Raw genomic sequence first — 19230 nt, 5'->3', positions numbered from 1 at the left:
ATGACAGAGGATAGGGTGAACGAGTGTCACAGTTCTGTTAGCCTTTTGCATTTGTGCATTTGTTGTTTATTATAAAAAGTCTATAATTCAGAGTCAGACACATTTAAAACATTGTTGCTGCTGTTGCTGAAGAAATTATATTAATTTATTATATTTATTTATAAAGTTATATAAAAGAACATTGCTGCTGCTGTTGCTGAAGAAATTATATTTATTTATAATACTTATTTATAAAGTTGTATTTATAAATAATAAAGCAATGTTGATTCTGTTCTTAATTAATTGTCTTTTTTTCTTGCAAAAAAATAACCAAAAAGAACCGATAAGAGTATCGATAAAGTACCGAACCGTTAAGCAGTATCGATAAGAGTAGTAGTATCGATAAAATCCTAACGATACCCATCCCTGCTGTACAGCAAGGAAGACCAGGCTCCTGTTCACCATGGTGGGCAACATCATAACTTAATAACTCTTATTACTGTCAACATAATAACTTAATAACTCTTATTACTGTACAGCAAGGAAGACCAGGCTCTTGTTTACCATGGTGGGCAACATAATAACTTAATAACTCTTATTACTGTCAACATTATAACTTAATAACTCTTATTACTGTACAGCAAGGAAGACCAGGCTCTTGTTTACCATGGTGGGCAACATCATAACTTAATAACTCTTATTACTGTCAACATTATAACTTAATAACTCTTATTACTGTACAGCAAGGAAGACCAGGCTCCTGTTCACCATGGTGGGCAACATAATAACTTAATAACTCTTATTACTGTACAGCAAGGAAGACCAGGCTCCTGTTCACCATGGTGGGCAACATTATAACTTAATAACTCTTATTTAACCATGGTGGGCAACATTATAACTTAATAACTCTTATTTAACCATGGTGGGCAACATAATAACTTAATAACTCTTATTTAACCAAGGTGGGCAACATAATAACTTAATAACTCTTATTTAACCACGGTGGGCAACATAATAACTTAATAACTCTTATTTAACCATGGTGGGCAACATTATAACTTAATAACTCTTATTTAACCATGGTGGGCAACATAATAACTTAATAACTCTTATTTAACCACGGTGGGCAACATAATAACTTAATAACTCTTATTTAACCATGGTGGGCAACATAATAACTTAATAACTCTTATTTAACCATGGTGGGCAACATAATAACTTAATAACTCTTATTTAACCACGGTGGGCAACATAATAACTTAATAACTCTTATTTAACCACGGTGGGCAACATAATAACTTAATAACTCTTATTTAACCATGGTGGGCAACATAATAACTTAACAACTCTTATTTAACCATGGTGGGCAACACAACACGTTAATAACTTGTATTTACACACTGTAGTATGGCAGCTAACGCGAGAGTAGCTGTAGGCAGTTTGTATGTACACAAACAGTACTGTGTTTATTTGTAGATCTGGTATGTCACATGTCTGGATGCAACAGTACTGACTATCTGTATGTCATGTATGTCATGTATGTTATGATGAATTGAAAATGGGGGACCCTGATGGAAACAAGACGAAAGTCTTTCTCTGGTCTGCATCCCCTTAACAATTGTGTGTATTGAGCCGTACTGTATTGTGCCCATTCTGCAATCTGTTAATAAAGTTTTCAATCAATCAATCAATCAATCAATCAAGTCGAGGACACAGTTTGTATATATTGATTGATTGATTGAAAACTTTATTAACAGATTGCAGAATGGGCACAATACAGTACGGCTCAATACACACAATTGTTAAGGGGATGCAGACCAGAGAAAGACTTTCGTCTTGTTTACATCAGGGTCCCCCATTTTCAATTCATCATAACATATATGACATACAGTACACGACATACAGTACAGTACAGTTACATCCAGACATTTATGACATACAGATATACAGTACTGTTTAAGAGACAGAGTTTTTTTTTATTAATTTTTTTATCTACTTTTTCTCCCATTTTCTATTTTTTCTCCCATCCCAATTTCGTATCGTCCAATTCTACCCTCCCCTGTCTCGAACGCTGTTAGGCCACGCCTCCCACAAGCCGGCTGCAATGTGGACGAAGCCATACATCACGTGTCCAGCTGTCGCATCTTTTCACCTGCACAGCGCAACCTCTCAGTGGCGAGGAGTAACGCGTGGGAGGGACACGCCGCCCTCGTTGCTTCCTGATTCTGCTGTACAGACGCACCAACCGACCTGTAGGAGTCGCTGTCCACAACGTCCGATCCCCACCCACCAGCTTCCCACCCCCTAATACTGCCAATTGTATTAGTATGAACGACCAGCCAAGCTGGTAGCAATGCCGAGAGCTGGGCTCGAATCCAGCATCTCCTGCACTAGTGGCGAGCGCCTTGCCCACTGCGCCACTTAGCCGCCCCTAAGAGACAGAGTTTCTAAAAGAGAATGTGTTTATTTCCTCAGGTCTCCTCGGAGGACATATCATTGTCTTTTCTGTGGCGTTCAGACTCCTCAACTGCTTCCTGGTCCAGACCAGCTTCGTCCCAGACGAGTACTGGCAGTCCTTAGAAGTGTCCCATTCCATGGTTTTCAAATATCCTTGCGCGTGTGTGTGTGTGTGTGTGTGTGTGTGTGTGTGTGTGTGTGTGTGTGTGTGTGTGTGTGTGTGTGTGTGTGTGTGTGTGTGTGTGTGTGTGTGTGTGTGTGTGTGTGTGTGTGTGTGTGTGTGTGTGTGTGTGTGTGTGTGTGTGTGTGTGTGTGTGTGTGTGTGTGTGTGTGTGTGTGTGTGTGTGTGTGTGTGTGTGTGTGTGTGTGTGTGTGTGTGTGTGTGTGTGTGTGTGTGTGTGTGTGTGTGTGTGTGTGTGTGTGTGTGTGTGTGTGTGTGTGTGTGTGTGTGTGTGTGTGTGTGTGTGTGTGTGTGTGTGTGTGTGTGTGTGTGTGTGTGTGTGTGTGTGTGTGTGTGTGTGTGTGTGTGTGTGTGTGTGTGTGTGTGTGTGTGTGTGTGTGTGTGTGTGTGTGTGTGTGTGTGTGTGTGTGTGTGTGTGTGTGTGTGTGTGTGTGTGTGTGTGTGTGTGTGTGTGTGTGTGCGTGTGTGCGTGCGTGCGTGCGTGCGTGCGTGCGTGCGTGTGTGTGTGATGATTATAAAACATTACATAACTATGTATCCACATCTGTCTGTACTGTACATACCTGCATATAATCCATTTTACATATCTGTAGATACTATATCTATATCTGTACATATCTCTTACCTACTCTTACTAGTTACGCTGCTGGCCAGTATGACTTACTACCATAGTGTCTTTATACCTGTAACACTGTACATATTAATACTACAACTCTGTACATACATCTGATTAGCACTATTACTCAGTAGTACTCATATCTTATACCCGGTTTAATCACCTGTACATTGTATATTACTATTGCACTTTACTGTTACTGCCAAACGTATTTTCGTTGTACTGTACTTGTGCTGTATATAGGGATGGGTACCGAATTCGGTACTTTTGAGGTACCGAACCGAAACACGTCGGTACTACCGAGTATCGAATCAAGTGAGAAACAGATTTTTATTTTATTTTTTTTTCATGTCAACATTCACACGCACAATATATGCTTACCTAGGATTTGACTTGATTCAACAACAAAGCAGTCGGAGCAATGACAAGCCGAAAACGAAGTCGAAATTGTAGTTATTTGAAGTTTGGATTTTTTTTTACGACTGAGGTAGGTAAATAAAATTTCTTGAGACTAAAGTACCGAAAAAAGGTACCGTTGGGTACCGGTATCGATTCACAGGTACCGTTACCGGTACCGGTATCGGTTCAAATGTGAAAGGTACCCATCCCTAGCTGTATAATGACAATGCATTTTAATCTAATGTAATGACCAGACCCTGTTATAGCCTTAACAGTCTCACCTATGGACATCTGACCTGGGAGTGGAAGGCGGGGCTCAGGGGGTTCTCTTACCCGCTCTTCTTTGCGTTTATATACAAGATACTGCACATCTTCAGCTACGACTCTGTCTACCTCTTGGCAAGTCGCTATATTTACCACTCGGATGGCTTTGAAAACTGCATTTATAACTGTCTGAATTAACCGCATGCCTCTCTGTGACCTGGTGTGGCTGGTTGTGTAGATCTGGTTGTAACCTCCTGGTGTGGCTGGTTGTTGTGTAGATCTGGTTTCCACGGGTGATTCAAGCGCTGCTCGCCGCTCTCGCCGACGTGAGACTCTTCTCTCTCGTCCAAACACTGGAACGGCCCGATGTGGCAAAATGGACGGTAAAGATGAAAAATTACTTATTTATTTTTTACTTTGTTCGTACTACAGTATTATCTTTTCATTTATAATTCTTTCGTCCTCAATATGTGTTGGCAGTAGGGGGTGGTAGGATGGAGGAGGGTGGTTGAACTGGGGCAGTAGGGGGTGGTAGGATGGAGGAGGGTGGTTGAACTGGGGCAGTAAGGGGTGGTAGGATGGAGGAGGTGGTTGAACTGGGGCAGTAGGGGGTGGTAGGATGGAGGAGGGTGGTTGAACTGGGGCAGTAAGGGGTGGTAGGATGGAGGAGGTGGTTGAACTGGGGCAGTAGGGGGTGGTAGGATGGAGGAGGTGGTTGAACTGGGGCAGTAGGGGGTGGTAGGATGGAGGAGGGTGGTAGAACTGGGGCAGTAGGGGGTGGTAGGATGGAGGAGGTGGTTGAACTGGGGCAGTAGGGGGTGGTAGGATGGAGGAGGGGGTTGAACTGGGGCAGTAGGGGGTGGTAGGATGGAGGAGGTGGTTGAACTGGGGCAGTAGGGGGTGGTAGGATGGAGGAGGGAGGTTGAACTGGGGCAGTAGGGGGTGGTAGGATGGAGGAGGTGGTAGAACTGGGGCAGTAGGTGGTAGGATGGAGGAGGTGGTTGAACTGGGGCAGTAGGGGGTGGTAGGGTGGAGGAGGTGGTAGAACTGGGGCAGTAGGGGGTGGTAGGATGGAGGAGGTGGTTGAACTGGGGCAGTAGGGGGTGGTAGGATGGAGGAGGTGGTTGAACTGGGGCAGTAGGGGGTGGTAGGATGGAGGAGGTGGTTGAACTGGGGCAGTAGGGGGTGGTAGGATGGAGGAGGTGGTTGAACTGGGGCAGTAGGGGGTGGTAGGATGGAGGAGGTGGTTGAACTGGGGCAGTAGGGGGTGGTAGGATGGAGGAGGTGGTTGAACTGGGGCAGTAGGGGGTGGTAGGATGGAGGAGGTGGTTGAACTGGGGCAGTAGGGGGTGGTAGGATGGAGGAGGGTGGTTGAACTGGGGCAGTAGGGGGTGGTAGGATGGAGGAGGGTGGTTGAACTGGGGCAGTAGGGGGTGATAGGATGGAGGAGGTGGTAGAACTGGGGCAGTAGGGGGTGGTAGGATGGAGGAGGTGGTTGAACTGGGGCAGTAGGGGTGGTAGGATGGAGGAGGTGGTTGAACTGGGGCAGTAGGGGGTGGTAGGGTGGAGGAGGTGGTTGAACTGGGGCAGTAGGGGGTGGTAGGATGGAGGAGGTGGTTGAACTGGGGCAGTAGGGGGTGGTAGGGTGGAGGAGGTGGTTGAACTGGGGCAGTAGGGGGTGGTAGGATGGAGGAGGTGGTAGAACTGGGGCAGTAGGGGGTGGTAGGGTGGAGGAGGTGGTTGAACTGGGGCAGTAGATGGTAGGATGGAGGAGGTGGTTGAACTGGGGCAGTAGGGGGTGGTAGGATGGAGGAGGTGGTTGAACTGGGGCAGTAGAGGGTGGTAGGATGGAGGAGGTGGTTGAACTGGGGCAGTAGGGGGTGGTAGGATGGAGGAGGTGGTTGAACTGGGGCAGTAGGGGGTGGTAGGATGGAGGAGGTGGTAGAACTGGGGCAGTAGGGGGTGGTAGGATGGAGGAGGTGGTTGAACTGGGGCAGTAGGGGGTGGTAGGATGGAGGAGGTGGTTGAACTGGGGCAGTAGGGGGTGGTAGGATGGAGGAGGGTGGTTGAACTGGGACAGTAGGGGGTGGTAGGATGGAGGAGGGGGTTGAACTGGGGCAGTAGGGGGTGGTAGGATGTAGGAGGTGGTAGAACTGGGGCAGTAGGGGGTGGTAGGATGGAGGAGGTGGTTGAACTGGGGCAGTAGGGGGTGGTAGGATGGAGGAGGTGGTTGAACTGGGGCAGTAGGGGGTGGTAGGATGGAGGAGGTGGTAGAACTGGGGCAGTAGGGGGTGGTAGGATGGAGGAGGTGGTAGAACTGGGGCAGTAGGAGGGTGGTAGGATGGAGGAGGTGGTAGAACTGGGGCAGTAGGGGTGGTAGGATGGAGGAGGTGGTTGAACTGGGGCAGTAGGGGGTGGTAGGATGGAGGAGGTGGTAGAACTGGGGCAGTAGGGGGTGGTAGGATGGAGGAGGTGGTAGAACTGGGGCAGTAGGAGGGTGGTAGGATGGAGGAGGTGGTAGAACTGGGGCAGTAGGGGGTGGTAGGATGGAGGAGGTGGTTGAACTTGGGCAGTAGGGGGTGGTAGGATGGAGGAGGGTGGTTGAACTGGGGCAGGAGGGGGTGGTAGGATGGAGGAGGTGGTTGAACTGGGGCAGTAGGGGGTGGTAGGATGGAGGAGGTGGTTGAACTGGGGCAGGAGGGGGTGGTAGGATGGAGGAGGTGGTTGAACTGGGGCAGTAGGGGGTGGTAGGATGGAGGAGGGTGGTTGAACTGGGGCAGTAGATGGTAGGGTGGGGGAGGGTGGTTATAAGTGGTTAAAAGATGTAAAACACCTCCTGTACATTATGTGCCCTCCAGTTGTTCTGCCAGCTCTGCTCCTGGTTCACTTGGTTCTGTTGCACCCGGACTCTGACCAACACCATGGAGACAACGCTGGGCACCCTGGCACTCTACTACTACCCTCTGCCCGGGTCCAGGACACACAACAGGTACCAGAGAGTTAAAAAGAAAAAATCACGTGGATACATGCAACATGTAAACAACAACATTCACTTTGGACCGGCAAACATTTTTAAATGATAAATTCATTAACACATTGGTTGCCATAAACGAGTTACGCCGTTTTTGGCCACCATGCGTTGTTCGCCAACAACGGCGTAAGCCGTTTTTTAAATCAATCTTTAATTTTTTCACCATGGTATTCATAATTCATCCAGCCAACCTCCGGTGCTGCAGCGGGACCCTGAATGAGATTGCAACGCCTCAATACCGCCGCCTGGTGGATGGTCGGGCGAGTTACACTCTCAAAACCGGAAGTTGTGATCGGTGCGTTGAGGAAATCCCTCCGGCAGTAATATCTTGTTACGTGGGTCCAGACAAACACTGGCGTGCATATGGATCGCTTCCATAACGCAATAATCGATATGATTTTGGCGTTTATTGCGCCATACAAACCGGAAATGGATCTAGGCGATCTGCGTCAAATAATTGGGATATTTTTCTTCCAGTCTCATCGGCGAACGGTAAGAGGACAGTAACGTTATTTTCAGCCCGATTGTGCGTTTCTTTGTTTGCAAACAGTCTGATCAATATATCAACCCATACTACATAAAGCCGTTACTGACGATAAAGGAATTATAGACGACCCCCGCCCCCCCTTTCCTCCACGCATGATGAAGCATAATGTATACCGATCATATACATTTGAATTTTTTAATATAGCGTGTATAGGAAAGAAACGGCAATCGATAATCTATCATATGAGTTTGGGCCTATAACTAGCGTTTTTGGAATTACAGCAGAAAAGCTTATAAACATTCAAGACTATTAACACAACAATGTATGAATGAAAAAATATAACGTTCCCACATCCGGAACGATAGATAATCGATGTTGAATGGGCCATAGTAATGTCAATATAGCAATACAATTAAAAAAGTTATAGCCCTGCAAAGAAGGTAAGCATCTCCATAGGCTTACAGTGCTGGCAGAGAGTGGTATAAGATGGACACAATGCCTGGCGCCCAATGTGTTAAAGGGGAACTATCTTATAAATGGCCTTTTTCAGTGTTTAGCATTGTTTCCTAGCTATGTGGACTTATATTAACACTTTCTCCGCCAATAACGTCATACAACGGGTTTCAAGTTCATGCGAATTCTGCCAGATCACGGCGTACGACGTTATTCTGATATTTAATATTTTCGCCATGGTATTCATATTTCACTCACGGAGCCTTGTGGGATGCTGTGGGACTCGGCACAACTCTGCAACGCTTCAATACTGCCACCTGGTGGATGATCGGCGAGTTGCCAAACCGGAAGTGGACGGTTGGGTCTCGGTGCGTCTCCGAAATCCGTCCGGCCACTTGCTTATCGTTGCGGGACTCAAGACACACGTCCATGTGTAGCGATCGCTGCCATAACTCAATAATCGACATGATTTGGGCGTGTATTAGTATTATACAAACCGGAAATGGATCGCCTCGATCCCCATCAAATAACTGGGATCGGTTTGCTCCAGTATCATCGCCCAATGGTAAGAGGAGGCTGCCGTGAGTTTCAGCGTTTTTGTTTATTATTATCGATGCAAATCACCCATACTACATAAATCATTTAATGACGATCACGGAATTATAAACGACCCCCCCCCCCCCTCCGTTCACCCGCGCATGATCAGTCATAACGTTTAGGACCATGTACAGTTGAAATTTTTAATATAGCGTGTATCGGCAACAAATGGCATTTGATAATGTATATATGCATTTATGCCTATATCGCACGTTCTAGGATTTACTGCAGAAAACGATAAAAACATATTTATATTCTAGACGGTATTTTTGTATGAATGTGTGAATGAAAAAGTAAAACGTTCCTACATCCTGAACGATAGATAATCGATGTTGAATGGGCCATAGTAATGTCAATATAATAACATGTAAAGCAATACAATTTAAAAAGTTATAGCCCTGCAAAGAAGGTAAACATCTCCATAGGCTTCGACTGGTGGCAGTGATCAAACATTGATGGATATAAGCGTGGCAGAGAAAGTGTTAATAGGATCTATGTCTCTAATTCTCATATTGGCGCATTCTTCCAATTCTCCTCTCACAATATTCACCCTCACTGAACTGAGTCATCTGAAAATGTGTATATCTGTGATGTCAGAGAGACTCAGCTGCATGATAATGTGGCAGTTGATGTGGCGGTTGGCACCAGGCCACACAGTGGTTGGAGCCCAGCCTCAAAACGGCTTAAGATCTTGAGGTAGAAAAATGCTGTTTTTGAGGACTTGATTAGAAATACAAAACAATGAATTTCTTTGAAAAAAACCTTACAGAGGTGTTCCATAGACTCACAGGAATTGTGTAAAAGTGCCCAAATAGTGAAAGAAATAGTAAAATAGTTCCCCTTTAATCTATATTTTTTTTGGGGGGGGGGGGCAATACTTTTATTCTGTACTTTTCTGAAAGCTCTGTGGATGTATTAGTACAGGGGTGGCCAACCAGTCAGAGACTAAGAGCCACAAAAAAATGACTGTGGTACCACAAAGAGCCACACCATATACCAGCGTTTCTCAACCTTTTTTTTCAGTCACGGCACCCTTCATGTGTTTATAGGTCTCACCCTCTGGCCTCTGAAGTTGCTAATGTCTTTTTTATTTGGGCCTCACAGGGTTAAAAGTACCCTGTGAGACCCACGGTTGCAAAATTACAAAATCACTTTTAGCCATTTAAAAAAATAATGTTTATTTAACATTTTTTAAAGGGGAACTATTTTACTATTTCTTTCACTATTTGGGCACTTTTACACAATTCCTGTGAGTCTATGGAACACCTAGGTTTTTTTCAAAAAAAATGCATTGTTTTGTATTTCTAATCAAGTACTAAAAACCGCATTTTTCTACCTCAAGATCTTAAGCCGTTTTGAGGCTGGGCTCCAACCACTGTGTGGCCTGGTGCCAACTGCCACATCAACTGCCACATTATTATGCAGCTGAGAAATCTCTGACATCACAGATATGCACATTTTCAGATGACTCAGTTCAGTGAGGGTGAATATTGTGAGAGGAGAATTGGAAGAATTCGCCAATATGAGAATTAGAGACATATATCCTATTAATATAAGTCCACATAGCTAAGAAACAATGGTAAACACTGAAAAAAGCCATTTATAAGATAGTTCCCCTTTAAGCACATGTATTGGTCCTGTTGTTCAGCCTCACAATGCTATTTGATAGTAAATGTGTTTATATGTCCCACCCTCTGGCCTCTGAAGTTGCTAATTTCTTTTTAATTTGGGCCTCACAGGGTTAACCTCTTAAGCCCGAGATATACAGTAAAAGTGTATATTTTCAGCATTATGTTTGTTTACCAATTATTTTAACTGTTATTAGTGAAATATAAGATTATAGAAATCTCAGGGCATTGAGTCGGAAACCGGCGCATATTGACAGGAGGAAGTGGCACAGCCAAAAGTGAGTGTAGTCATTTGAAGGAAGAGACTCAGGGCTTTCAAATTTCGAAAAACTACCCTACCCAGCTCACACCAGCCCCTGTCAATCATCTGACTTCTGGATTTACTTTTTAATTTCTCTTATTTTTGGGGATTATCTCCCACAAACCTGAACGTTATTGCCATAAAACAGAACGCAGTTAGTTTCTCTACCTTTCTGTGAACGTCTTGCAAAAAACGGTGTTGCAATATGATGAAAAATGGTGGAGAAATTTACATTATAAAAAAGATGGCAGAATTCAGTACTGTATCTACAAAACCTTCTGTTTAATCATCTTCCCTTTATTCATTTGCTTAGATTTTTCAGGTCTGGTCAATTTTAGCATGGTGTTATTTACAGTCAAAGATTTTTTTTTTTTTAAATAGAATTGATATTCTCCTTTGGTTCATTACAATTTACTCAAGCCTAGTAACAGACACACTATTTCTGACACTGATCCATATATGTCCCTAGATTCAGATACCAAGAACATGCAAATGGACCATTTAAAAAAAAATTGTAAATGTTTATTCTACGTCCTTATGGAATGAGTGACATAAAAAAAAAAAAAAAAAGTAAAAAAAAAATAAAAGAAAATATTTTTTTTTAATTTTTTTTTAATTTTTTTATGGATGGAAGAGCCGCACATTGACGGGCAAAGAGCCGCATGCGGCTCGCGAGCCGCGGGTTGGCCACCCCTGTATTAGTACCTCTTAAAAAGATTACATAATTTACTTTTAAAACATTCCGTTTTCTTATTTCAAATTTTGTTTCCAATTTTATTTTTTACAAGATACGATTATAATAAGATGACATTTGACATACAGTACACCTCCTATCTATGTTGGGATTATGTTTGGTCATGACAAAACAATAAAAATCGCTACTGTTAGTAATGCTGCCAGCCTGCCACCACCCACTTCAATGACAGAGCTCTCATATTTGCGAATGCATAAACTATATCTTAAATTATGGCGATGTGTCTAATATGGCTGTTGCGAAGTCATTGATAAGCGACAGCCATATTAGACACATAGCCATAATTTAAGATATAGTTTATGCATTCGCAAAATATGAGAGCGCTTGAAGGGCTTCTACAACGGAGGAACGGCCGCTGCTGCTGCTGGAGCTGAACCGAGTCAAGCCGTGGGCGGCGCACGGAAGCCGGGGATACACCACCGCGTCGCCCCGCTGGCGCTTCAGGCTCAGCAGCCTCCACGGGCGAAATAACATATAACGTTACAGTTCCACACTGATGTACAGTGAGTGTCTAATATGGCTGTCGCAAAGTCATGCCTCTCCCTCTGAAAGCCCATCCACGCTGTGTATCATAGAGACATAGAGCACTGGGTTTTATCACTGGAGATATATTTCTCACTCACCATTGTATTTTGCGCCATCTGACAATATCATAATGATGTGTTTTCTATATTATATCCACAATCATTCATCAAAAATTTTTTATGGGCTTTGATTAAAGTTACCTACTGTAACTTACTGTACCTCTGCTTCCTACAGCACAGCAGGTAATGACGCGAAACATAATAACGTTACGCTTTCTAGTTCAGCGCATTTCATAACTGTATGGGCTTTGTTTATACACGAGTGAAACAGCAGCCCAACACAAGTGCGTTGGAACAGCAGCCCATGGTACACAAGTTGGTTGCCCGCGCTGCCGCTCGCTTGCGCTCCTTGGATTTCATTTGTGACGTGGGACGACTGCGCTTGCCTGCGCGTGGGGGCGGGGGGGCGCGGCCAATCAGAGAAAAGCCGAACACAAGTTGGTTGCCTTTAATATTCACGCGTACCGGAGGGGACACGTGATGCAAGGCTTCGTCCACATTCCAGCCGGCTTGTGGGAGGCATAGTCTAGCAACGTTCGAGACAGGGGAGGGAAGAATTGGACGATATGAAAATTGGGATGGGAGAAAAATAGAAAAATGTGGAGAAAAAGTAGATAAAAAAAAAAAAATATATATATATATATAATCGCTGTTGTTTTATATTTGCAGCACCAAGTACCTGACCCTGGTGGCCCTGGCGGTGGCGGTCCGGCCCACGGCCCTGATCGTGTGGCTCCCCCTGGTGCTGCACCACCTCTGGCAGGAGGAGGACCGGCTGAGGCTGCTGACGCACCACTGTCTTCCCATAGGGTCAGTGCTCAGGGGTCAAGGGTCAGGGGTCAGTGTTCAGTGTGCTCATGGTAAATGGCTGCTTTTTTATATAGCAGCTTTTATCCAAAGCGCTTTACAATTTTGTTCCTCACATTGTTACCCGTTCACTCACACACTCACACACCGACGGCGGAGGCGACCATGCGAGGTGCCGACCTGCTCATCGGGAGCAGTTAGGGGTTAAAGGAAAACTCCAACATTTTGGGAAATTAGCTTATTTAACATCTTCCCTGGAGTTAGACAAGAAGATACCTTTTTTGTCTCTCTGCATGCATTAGGCTTAGGGAACGCCCGCACCGTTAGCGTAGCTTAGCTTCATCACTGGAAGTGGGTCAGACCTTTACCCTGAAGTTCCCTACAGTCACAAAATACACTCCAAATACAACTCCAAAACGTTCCTGTAAACATGTTGTGACCTGTGTATTCACCACGTGGAGAAATAAAAAATAATTGAATTCGACATTTACGTTTTCTAAGCAAATATACTCGGAACTATTTTTTGCCGAACCACTCCTCTCCGGGCTCAGTTATTTCACGTCACCAGTGCTACTTTCTAACGTGAGGCCAGGGTTTGTTTACATTTTCATTTCATTCAAAGGATCCGAACCGATTGAAGTTTATGGATACCATGACTGTGGTAAGTTTTAAGGGGCTAGCGTTACACAATACATTTGTTATAATAATACCACAAGTGTGGATTCACTCGCCCAAACCCTGTAGCCGTGCATCGCAGTCATGAAACGGGCTAACTAGGTCGATAGTCCAGCAACGTTGTGACTGTCCTATTCATCAATCTCACAATATTCGCTAACGTTAGACAGATGGAATACAGCCTTCCATCTAAAAACATAAATGAAAACTTACTTACACAGTCATGGTATCCATAAACTTCAATCGGTTCGGATCCTTTGAATGAAATGAAAATGTAAACAAACACTGGCCTCACGTTAGAAAGTAGTACTGGTGACGTGAAATCACTGAGCCCAGAGAGGAGTGGTTCGGCAAAAAAAATTGTATATTTGCTTAGAAAACGTAAATGTCGAATCGTTTTTTTAAATTATTTCTCCATGTGGTAAATACACAGGTCACAACATGTTTACAGGAACGTTTTGGAGTGTATTTCGTGAGTGTAGGGGACTGTAGGGAACTTCAGGGTAAAAGTCTGACCCACTTCCAGTGATGAAGCTAAGCTACGCTAACGGTGCGGGCGTTCCCTAAGCCTAATGCATGCAGAGAGACAAAAAAGGTATCTTCTTGTCTAACTCCAGGGAAGATGTTAAATAAGCTAATTTCCCAAAATGTTGGAGTTTTCCTTTAAGTGTCTTGCTCAAGGACACATCGACACGCTGCCCGGGAGGAGCGGGAATCGAACCGGGAACCTCCGGATTGCCAGACGACTGCTAACACTTTGAGTGCCAGCCACGAGAAAACTCGTTAGTTCATGCCATGCGCTGAGTGCCAATGAGTGCCAATCGTTTTTCCGCGATTTCCATTCATTTTTCATCAATCTAGTCTCACGTTACCATTGGGACTGGCTTTGAGCTCGAACAGGGAAAATATAGCCCCCTATCGTCTCCCGGATGGTAATGCAGCCATTGGATTGGACTGAATGAAAATGCATGGGGAAAAGAAAATCCGGAATCCACATTTTACTTATCAGGCATGTAACCCGAGCCGATTGCAGTCATTGTGGTCCCTCAGAACAGCGTGGAATATGTGTTTCGAGCACCCAGCGTTGGATCAATAAACGCGATCGATATTTGGAATGGCGATCAATAATTGGAATAATCTTTTTGGAGAACATCTGATCTGAGGTAAGGAATCTATTTGACCAGTCTTGGGGTAATCAGAGTTTTTTTCACATATATATCAACGTGTCCCCTATATGTGTATGTGAGTGTGCGTGTGCTGATCAGGAAATAAGAGAATCGATTTTCAGCCCGCTTCTCTAGCGTGCATAAGTCACATATACTATCGATAATCTAGCATTTATTTGAAAACGATTCATAAATAGGCCGAAAAATTACAACGTTTCTTGTGTATTACAGTAAATGTTCAGTTTCACAGAATATATTTTTAAGTGCGTGAGCAAGACACTTAACCCTTTCACTACCACACTACAGAAGGTTAACCCTTTCACTACCACACTACAGAAGGTTAACCCTTTCACTACCACACTACAGACGGTTAAACCCTTTGCTGTGTGTGGCAGTGAGTTCAAGTTTCTTTAAGGGTTAACATTCTGTATTGTCGCAGTGAAAGGGTTAAGCCCCTTTGGCAGTGAAAGGGTTAAGCCCTCACTGCTCCCGATGAGCAGGTCGGCACCTTGCATTGGTCGCCTCCGCCGTCGGTGTGAACGTGTGAGTGAACGGGTCAAATGTCAGGAACTAAATTGTAAAGCACTTTGGATAAAAACGCTATAAATACAATTTATGACCATAGTGTGTCGTTCCCACATCTTTACTGCGTGCTCCTCTTCCTCGTCCGCAGGGCTGCGACTCTTCTGCTTTCAACAGTAATCGACTGTCTATTCTATGGCAAGGTAGGAAAACATACTGAACAGACCTGCATATTATTATCTCAGTAAATGGTGTTTATTCTCTTTTTTTTTGATCAATTTTTTTTATTATTAATTACATGAAACAGGACAACACAATAACCACAGTAACAAAAAACATAACTTCACAGGAGAATAACAAACAATAATAATACAGAATAATAAATTATTAAAGACAAAAAGAAAAAGAAACAGCGTCCAACCTATCAAATATAGATGGCTACTTCAATAACAAAAAGGGTCTTCAAAACATGGCAACCTTTCCCCACCTTTACAAGTGGAGTGACTTAAAAGATTGTTTATGAGAGTGTTGCCGCAGATTTACTGTAGATAGCCTAGGTCCCTTACACATGTTCAAGACTGCCAAACTCGCAGAAGGTAAAGTGTAAGAAGAAAGAAATTCTTCCTCCAAGTTGGTTGACAGGTCAATCAGTCTGCCAATATTAGTCCCTTGGGGAGATGGCATGTGAATTGACATATAGCGCAGAATAGCTAAATACCAACCCCCCCTAAAATCCCCCCAGTCAAAGTTAAGAAGGACAAGACAAAAACCAAGACAGACAAGACATTTCCTCCTCCCCCTCCCCAGAGACCGCCGGACCCCCCCGATCAAGCGCCCCAACCCCGCTCAGCCGCACACTGCGGTCACACTGCGGTCTTTACCTTCTCAGCTGCTGCGAACCACAGGTCAATTCCAGCCTGCCCTACCCCAATCACCCGGGCCGTGGATATCTCAAGATAAATCACATCCAATAGAGTTAGGGACCAGTTAATCATTGTAAGCTTCTCAGGCTCCTTCCATCTCATTGCTATTAGCTTCTTCGCTGCTGTGACGCCCGCTAGGACAACCCTTTTCAGTTGTACGGACGCGGGTAGTGTCGTTATATCGTTCAGGAGTAGCGTAACAGCTGTGAATGGGATAGTTAAGCCACACAGATCTGAAAGTTTGTCCATTATTGACCTCCAGAAGCGGGCCACTGGTGGGCAATCCCAATACATATGCATATAAGTGCCAGTGGCCTTTTGAGAGCACAAAGTGCACCGAGAGTCGGTTATCAGTCCCATAGCATATAGCTTCCTAGGTGTAAGATAGGTCCTATGAATATAATTAAAATTAATTTGCTGGTGATTGGGGTTGCGGGAAGATAATGCCACATTTGCCCAAACATCATCCCAGTCAAACTCGGGGTCCAACTCCGGGATATCCACACGCCAGATTGTATCCAATGATACATTTTTATACGTGGATTGAATTAAGAGCGTATAAAAGTCTGAGACAAACCCTCTGGATGTCGTCCTCTCCACTATGAGCCTGAGGAAGGGGTGTGGGTGCAAGACTTGAGCCCACGGTACGCCATGCGCCCTCAGTGCTGACCTTAGTTGAAGGTAAAGAAAGAAGGACTCGCCGGGAAGATCATAAAATTCTCTTAAGTCCTGAAACGCACGGAGGCCGTTCTTATCATAAATATCCTCCAGAGTATGCACTCCCCTCCTTTGCCATTGAGGAATATTAACCGGCTTGTGCCCAACAAGTAATTGCTGGTTATTAAAAATTGGAGAGTCCAGGTGCCATGGGCATTTAACCCCACACGACCTCTGTACATTACACCACGTTTGGATCACGTGAGTTATGATCGGTCCGTACCTCAGCCGGCATTTCGAAATAGAGACAGTGGAGTACACTACATCCTGCAATCTTAGTGGAGATACCGCCGCCGCTTCTAAGGAGCGCCACGATACAGCCTCTACAGGGTCTAGCCAGCACATCAGAGGTCTCAGTGAAAAGGACCAGAAATACAGTTTAAAATCAGGGATTGCGAGGCCCCCATCTTGTTTTCTACGTTGAGTAGTAGCCCTTTTGATTCTCGGGCGTTTGTTATTCCAGATAAACTTAGATACCATCGATTGTACCTTGCGCCAGTGGTCTATTGGAGGGGGCAGGGGGAGCATTGAGCTAATAAAATTTATCCTAGGCAGGATGTTCATTTTGATTATGGAAGCCCGGGCTTGTAAGGAGTTAGGAAGGGACGACCACCTGTCTAGATCCTGGCGTATTTTATCATAAGTACCCGTGAAGTTGTACTTAGTAGTTTGGTTCAGCGTGGGGAATATCTCTATGCCCAAGTATTTAAAATGTTCTACTATGGGGATATCAGCTGGTAGTCGTACCGCCTTGGCCAGCTCATTAAGAGGTAGGCAGGCTGATTTGTTCCAGTTAATCTTAAAGCCTGACAATTTACCAAAGTCGTCGATTATCCTCAATAATTTTGTGGCCGACCGGGAGGGGTCGTCCATGAAAATCAGCAGGTCATCCGCATAGAGAGCAATTTTGTGTGGAGTATTATTGACCATTATGGGGACGATGTCCTCCGATTGCCTAATAAATTGGGCCAAAGGTTCGAGGGAAAGCGCGAACAGTCCTGGGCTCAGAGGACAACCCTGTCTAGAAGATCTGGAGACTGGAAAGAGTGTGGAACAGTTTTTGCCTGTCAGTATCATCGCAGACGGCGAGGCATACAGGACTTTAATCATATGAATAAAACTCTTCCCAAGACCCATGACCTCAATACCTTCCACAGGTATGACCACTCAAGTCTGTCAAACGCCTTCATGGCATCCAAAGACAGAACTGTGGATGGAGTTGTATTGTCTTTACTGTTATCGATTACATGCAACAGCCTCCTAAGATTATCTGCAGCCAGACGCCCCGGGATAAAACCAGTTTGATCGCAGTGTACCAATACAGACATAAATCTCTGCAGGCGACGGGCCAGCACCTTGGCAAACACTTTTAAATCGGCCCCGAGAAGACTCAAGGGTCTATAGCTACCACAATCATTGGGATCTTTGTCCTTCTTGAGAAGTAAAGAAATCAACGCCATATTGACATCTCTTGAGAACTCCCCTTGTTCGATAGCGTAATTGATCATATCGAGCATCAATGGACCCAGTTGGTCCCAGAAAGCTAAATACACTTCGGGTGGAATACCATCCCAGCCTGGTGCCTTACCCCTCTGCATTTCAACAATCGTCTCCCTCAATTCCACGAGAGTAATCGGTCTCCCCAGTTCCTTGGCCTCTTCCTCAGAAATGTGGGGTATCTCAAGCCCGCCAATGAACGATTCAAATTTAGAGTCATCAAGATTACCCTCTGAGCTATATAACTGTGAGTAAAACTCTTTAAAAGTGTCATTGATCTTTTTCGAATCAGTAGTGACTGCACCCTGGCTCGTCCTGATCGAGGGGATATCCGAGAAATTATCATTTGAGCGTATTTTCTAAGGCTGTCAAATATATCGCGTTAATATCGCGTTAACTCCCGATTCTATTAATGCCACTAATTTTTTTAACTCAAGATTAACTAAAAAAAAAAAAAAAAAAAAAAAAAAATTATTTTACTAGACTTCACTCAGGTGTATTATTGATGCTCTCATTGATACTATGTTTGTTTCTGAAGTGTGTGTGTGTGTGTGTGTGAGATATAGAGAGAGAGGGGGGTGAGAGAGATGAGGAAGGGGCAAAAGAGAAAAAGATCTGGGAGTGTGTGTGAGGGAGAGAGGGGGGTGTGTGATTAATCAGCCCTTGTGTGTGTGAATGTAACAAGTTCCTAACGTTTTCTTTCCCCTATTATTTCATGCACACTTTATTCATTGTTTTAAATTATTATTTTCTTAAGTTATTTTGTGCATCACTCTGTTTTGAATTTGATGCAAATTTGCAATGCATGAGGGTCATCCTTTTGTGTTAAATGGCTGCACAAAGCAAGCATTTGTTGACTCGCATGTTGATAAGAGTATTAAAACTTGGAACTTGAAAAAGATCTGTTTAAGGTAAAAAAGAAATAAAAAATTAAAATGCGATTAATTTGCGATTAATCGCGAGTTAACTATGGACAATCATGCGATTAATCGAGTTAAATATTTTAATCGTTTGACAGCACTAGTATTTTCATTGCCAATAGATGGCTAGGTCTGGAGCCGTGAAAGTAGTAATTTTGTCTTGTCCTATGTATCAAGAACTCAGACTGTTGTTTAAGTATGGAGTTTATTTCTTTTTTGACTATCTTACGTTGTGTGTTTAGTCGTTCACTATAGTTAGTTTGCAGGGATGC

At 44.2% G+C, this 19230-nt stretch overlaps 1 protein-coding gene across 3 annotated transcripts in view; it reads left to right on the top strand.

Annotated features, from left to right (window-relative positions):
* The window catches only part of pigb (phosphatidylinositol glycan anchor biosynthesis, class B), a 38704-nt gene that overhangs the window by 3459 nt on the left and 16015 nt on the right, over positions 1–19230 (top strand). For all 3 annotated transcript variants that reach the window (XR_014619398.1, XM_084307817.1, XM_084307818.1), the window contains exons 2-7: positions 2455–2584; positions 3914–4031; positions 4175–4279; positions 6755–6885; positions 12401–12541; positions 15053–15104. Coding sequence is in view for 2 of the 3 variants with exons in the window: in XM_084307817.1 (XP_084163943.1) it covers positions 2455–2584; positions 3914–4031; positions 4175–4279; positions 6755–6885; positions 12401–12541; positions 15053–15104 (677 nt within the window). In the remaining variant the exon portion in view is untranslated. The remainder of the gene's footprint in view (positions 1–2454; positions 2585–3913; positions 4032–4174; positions 4280–6754; positions 6886–12400; positions 12542–15052; positions 15105–19230) is intronic.

This window comes from Notolepis coatsorum (assembly GCF_963971535.1).
Source record: "Notolepis coatsorum genome assembly, chromosome: 2".
In the NCBI taxonomy this organism is placed as follows: Eukaryota; Metazoa; Chordata; class Actinopteri; order Aulopiformes; family Paralepididae; genus Notolepis; species Notolepis coatsorum.
This window is presented reverse-complemented; position numbering and strand designations above follow the sequence as displayed.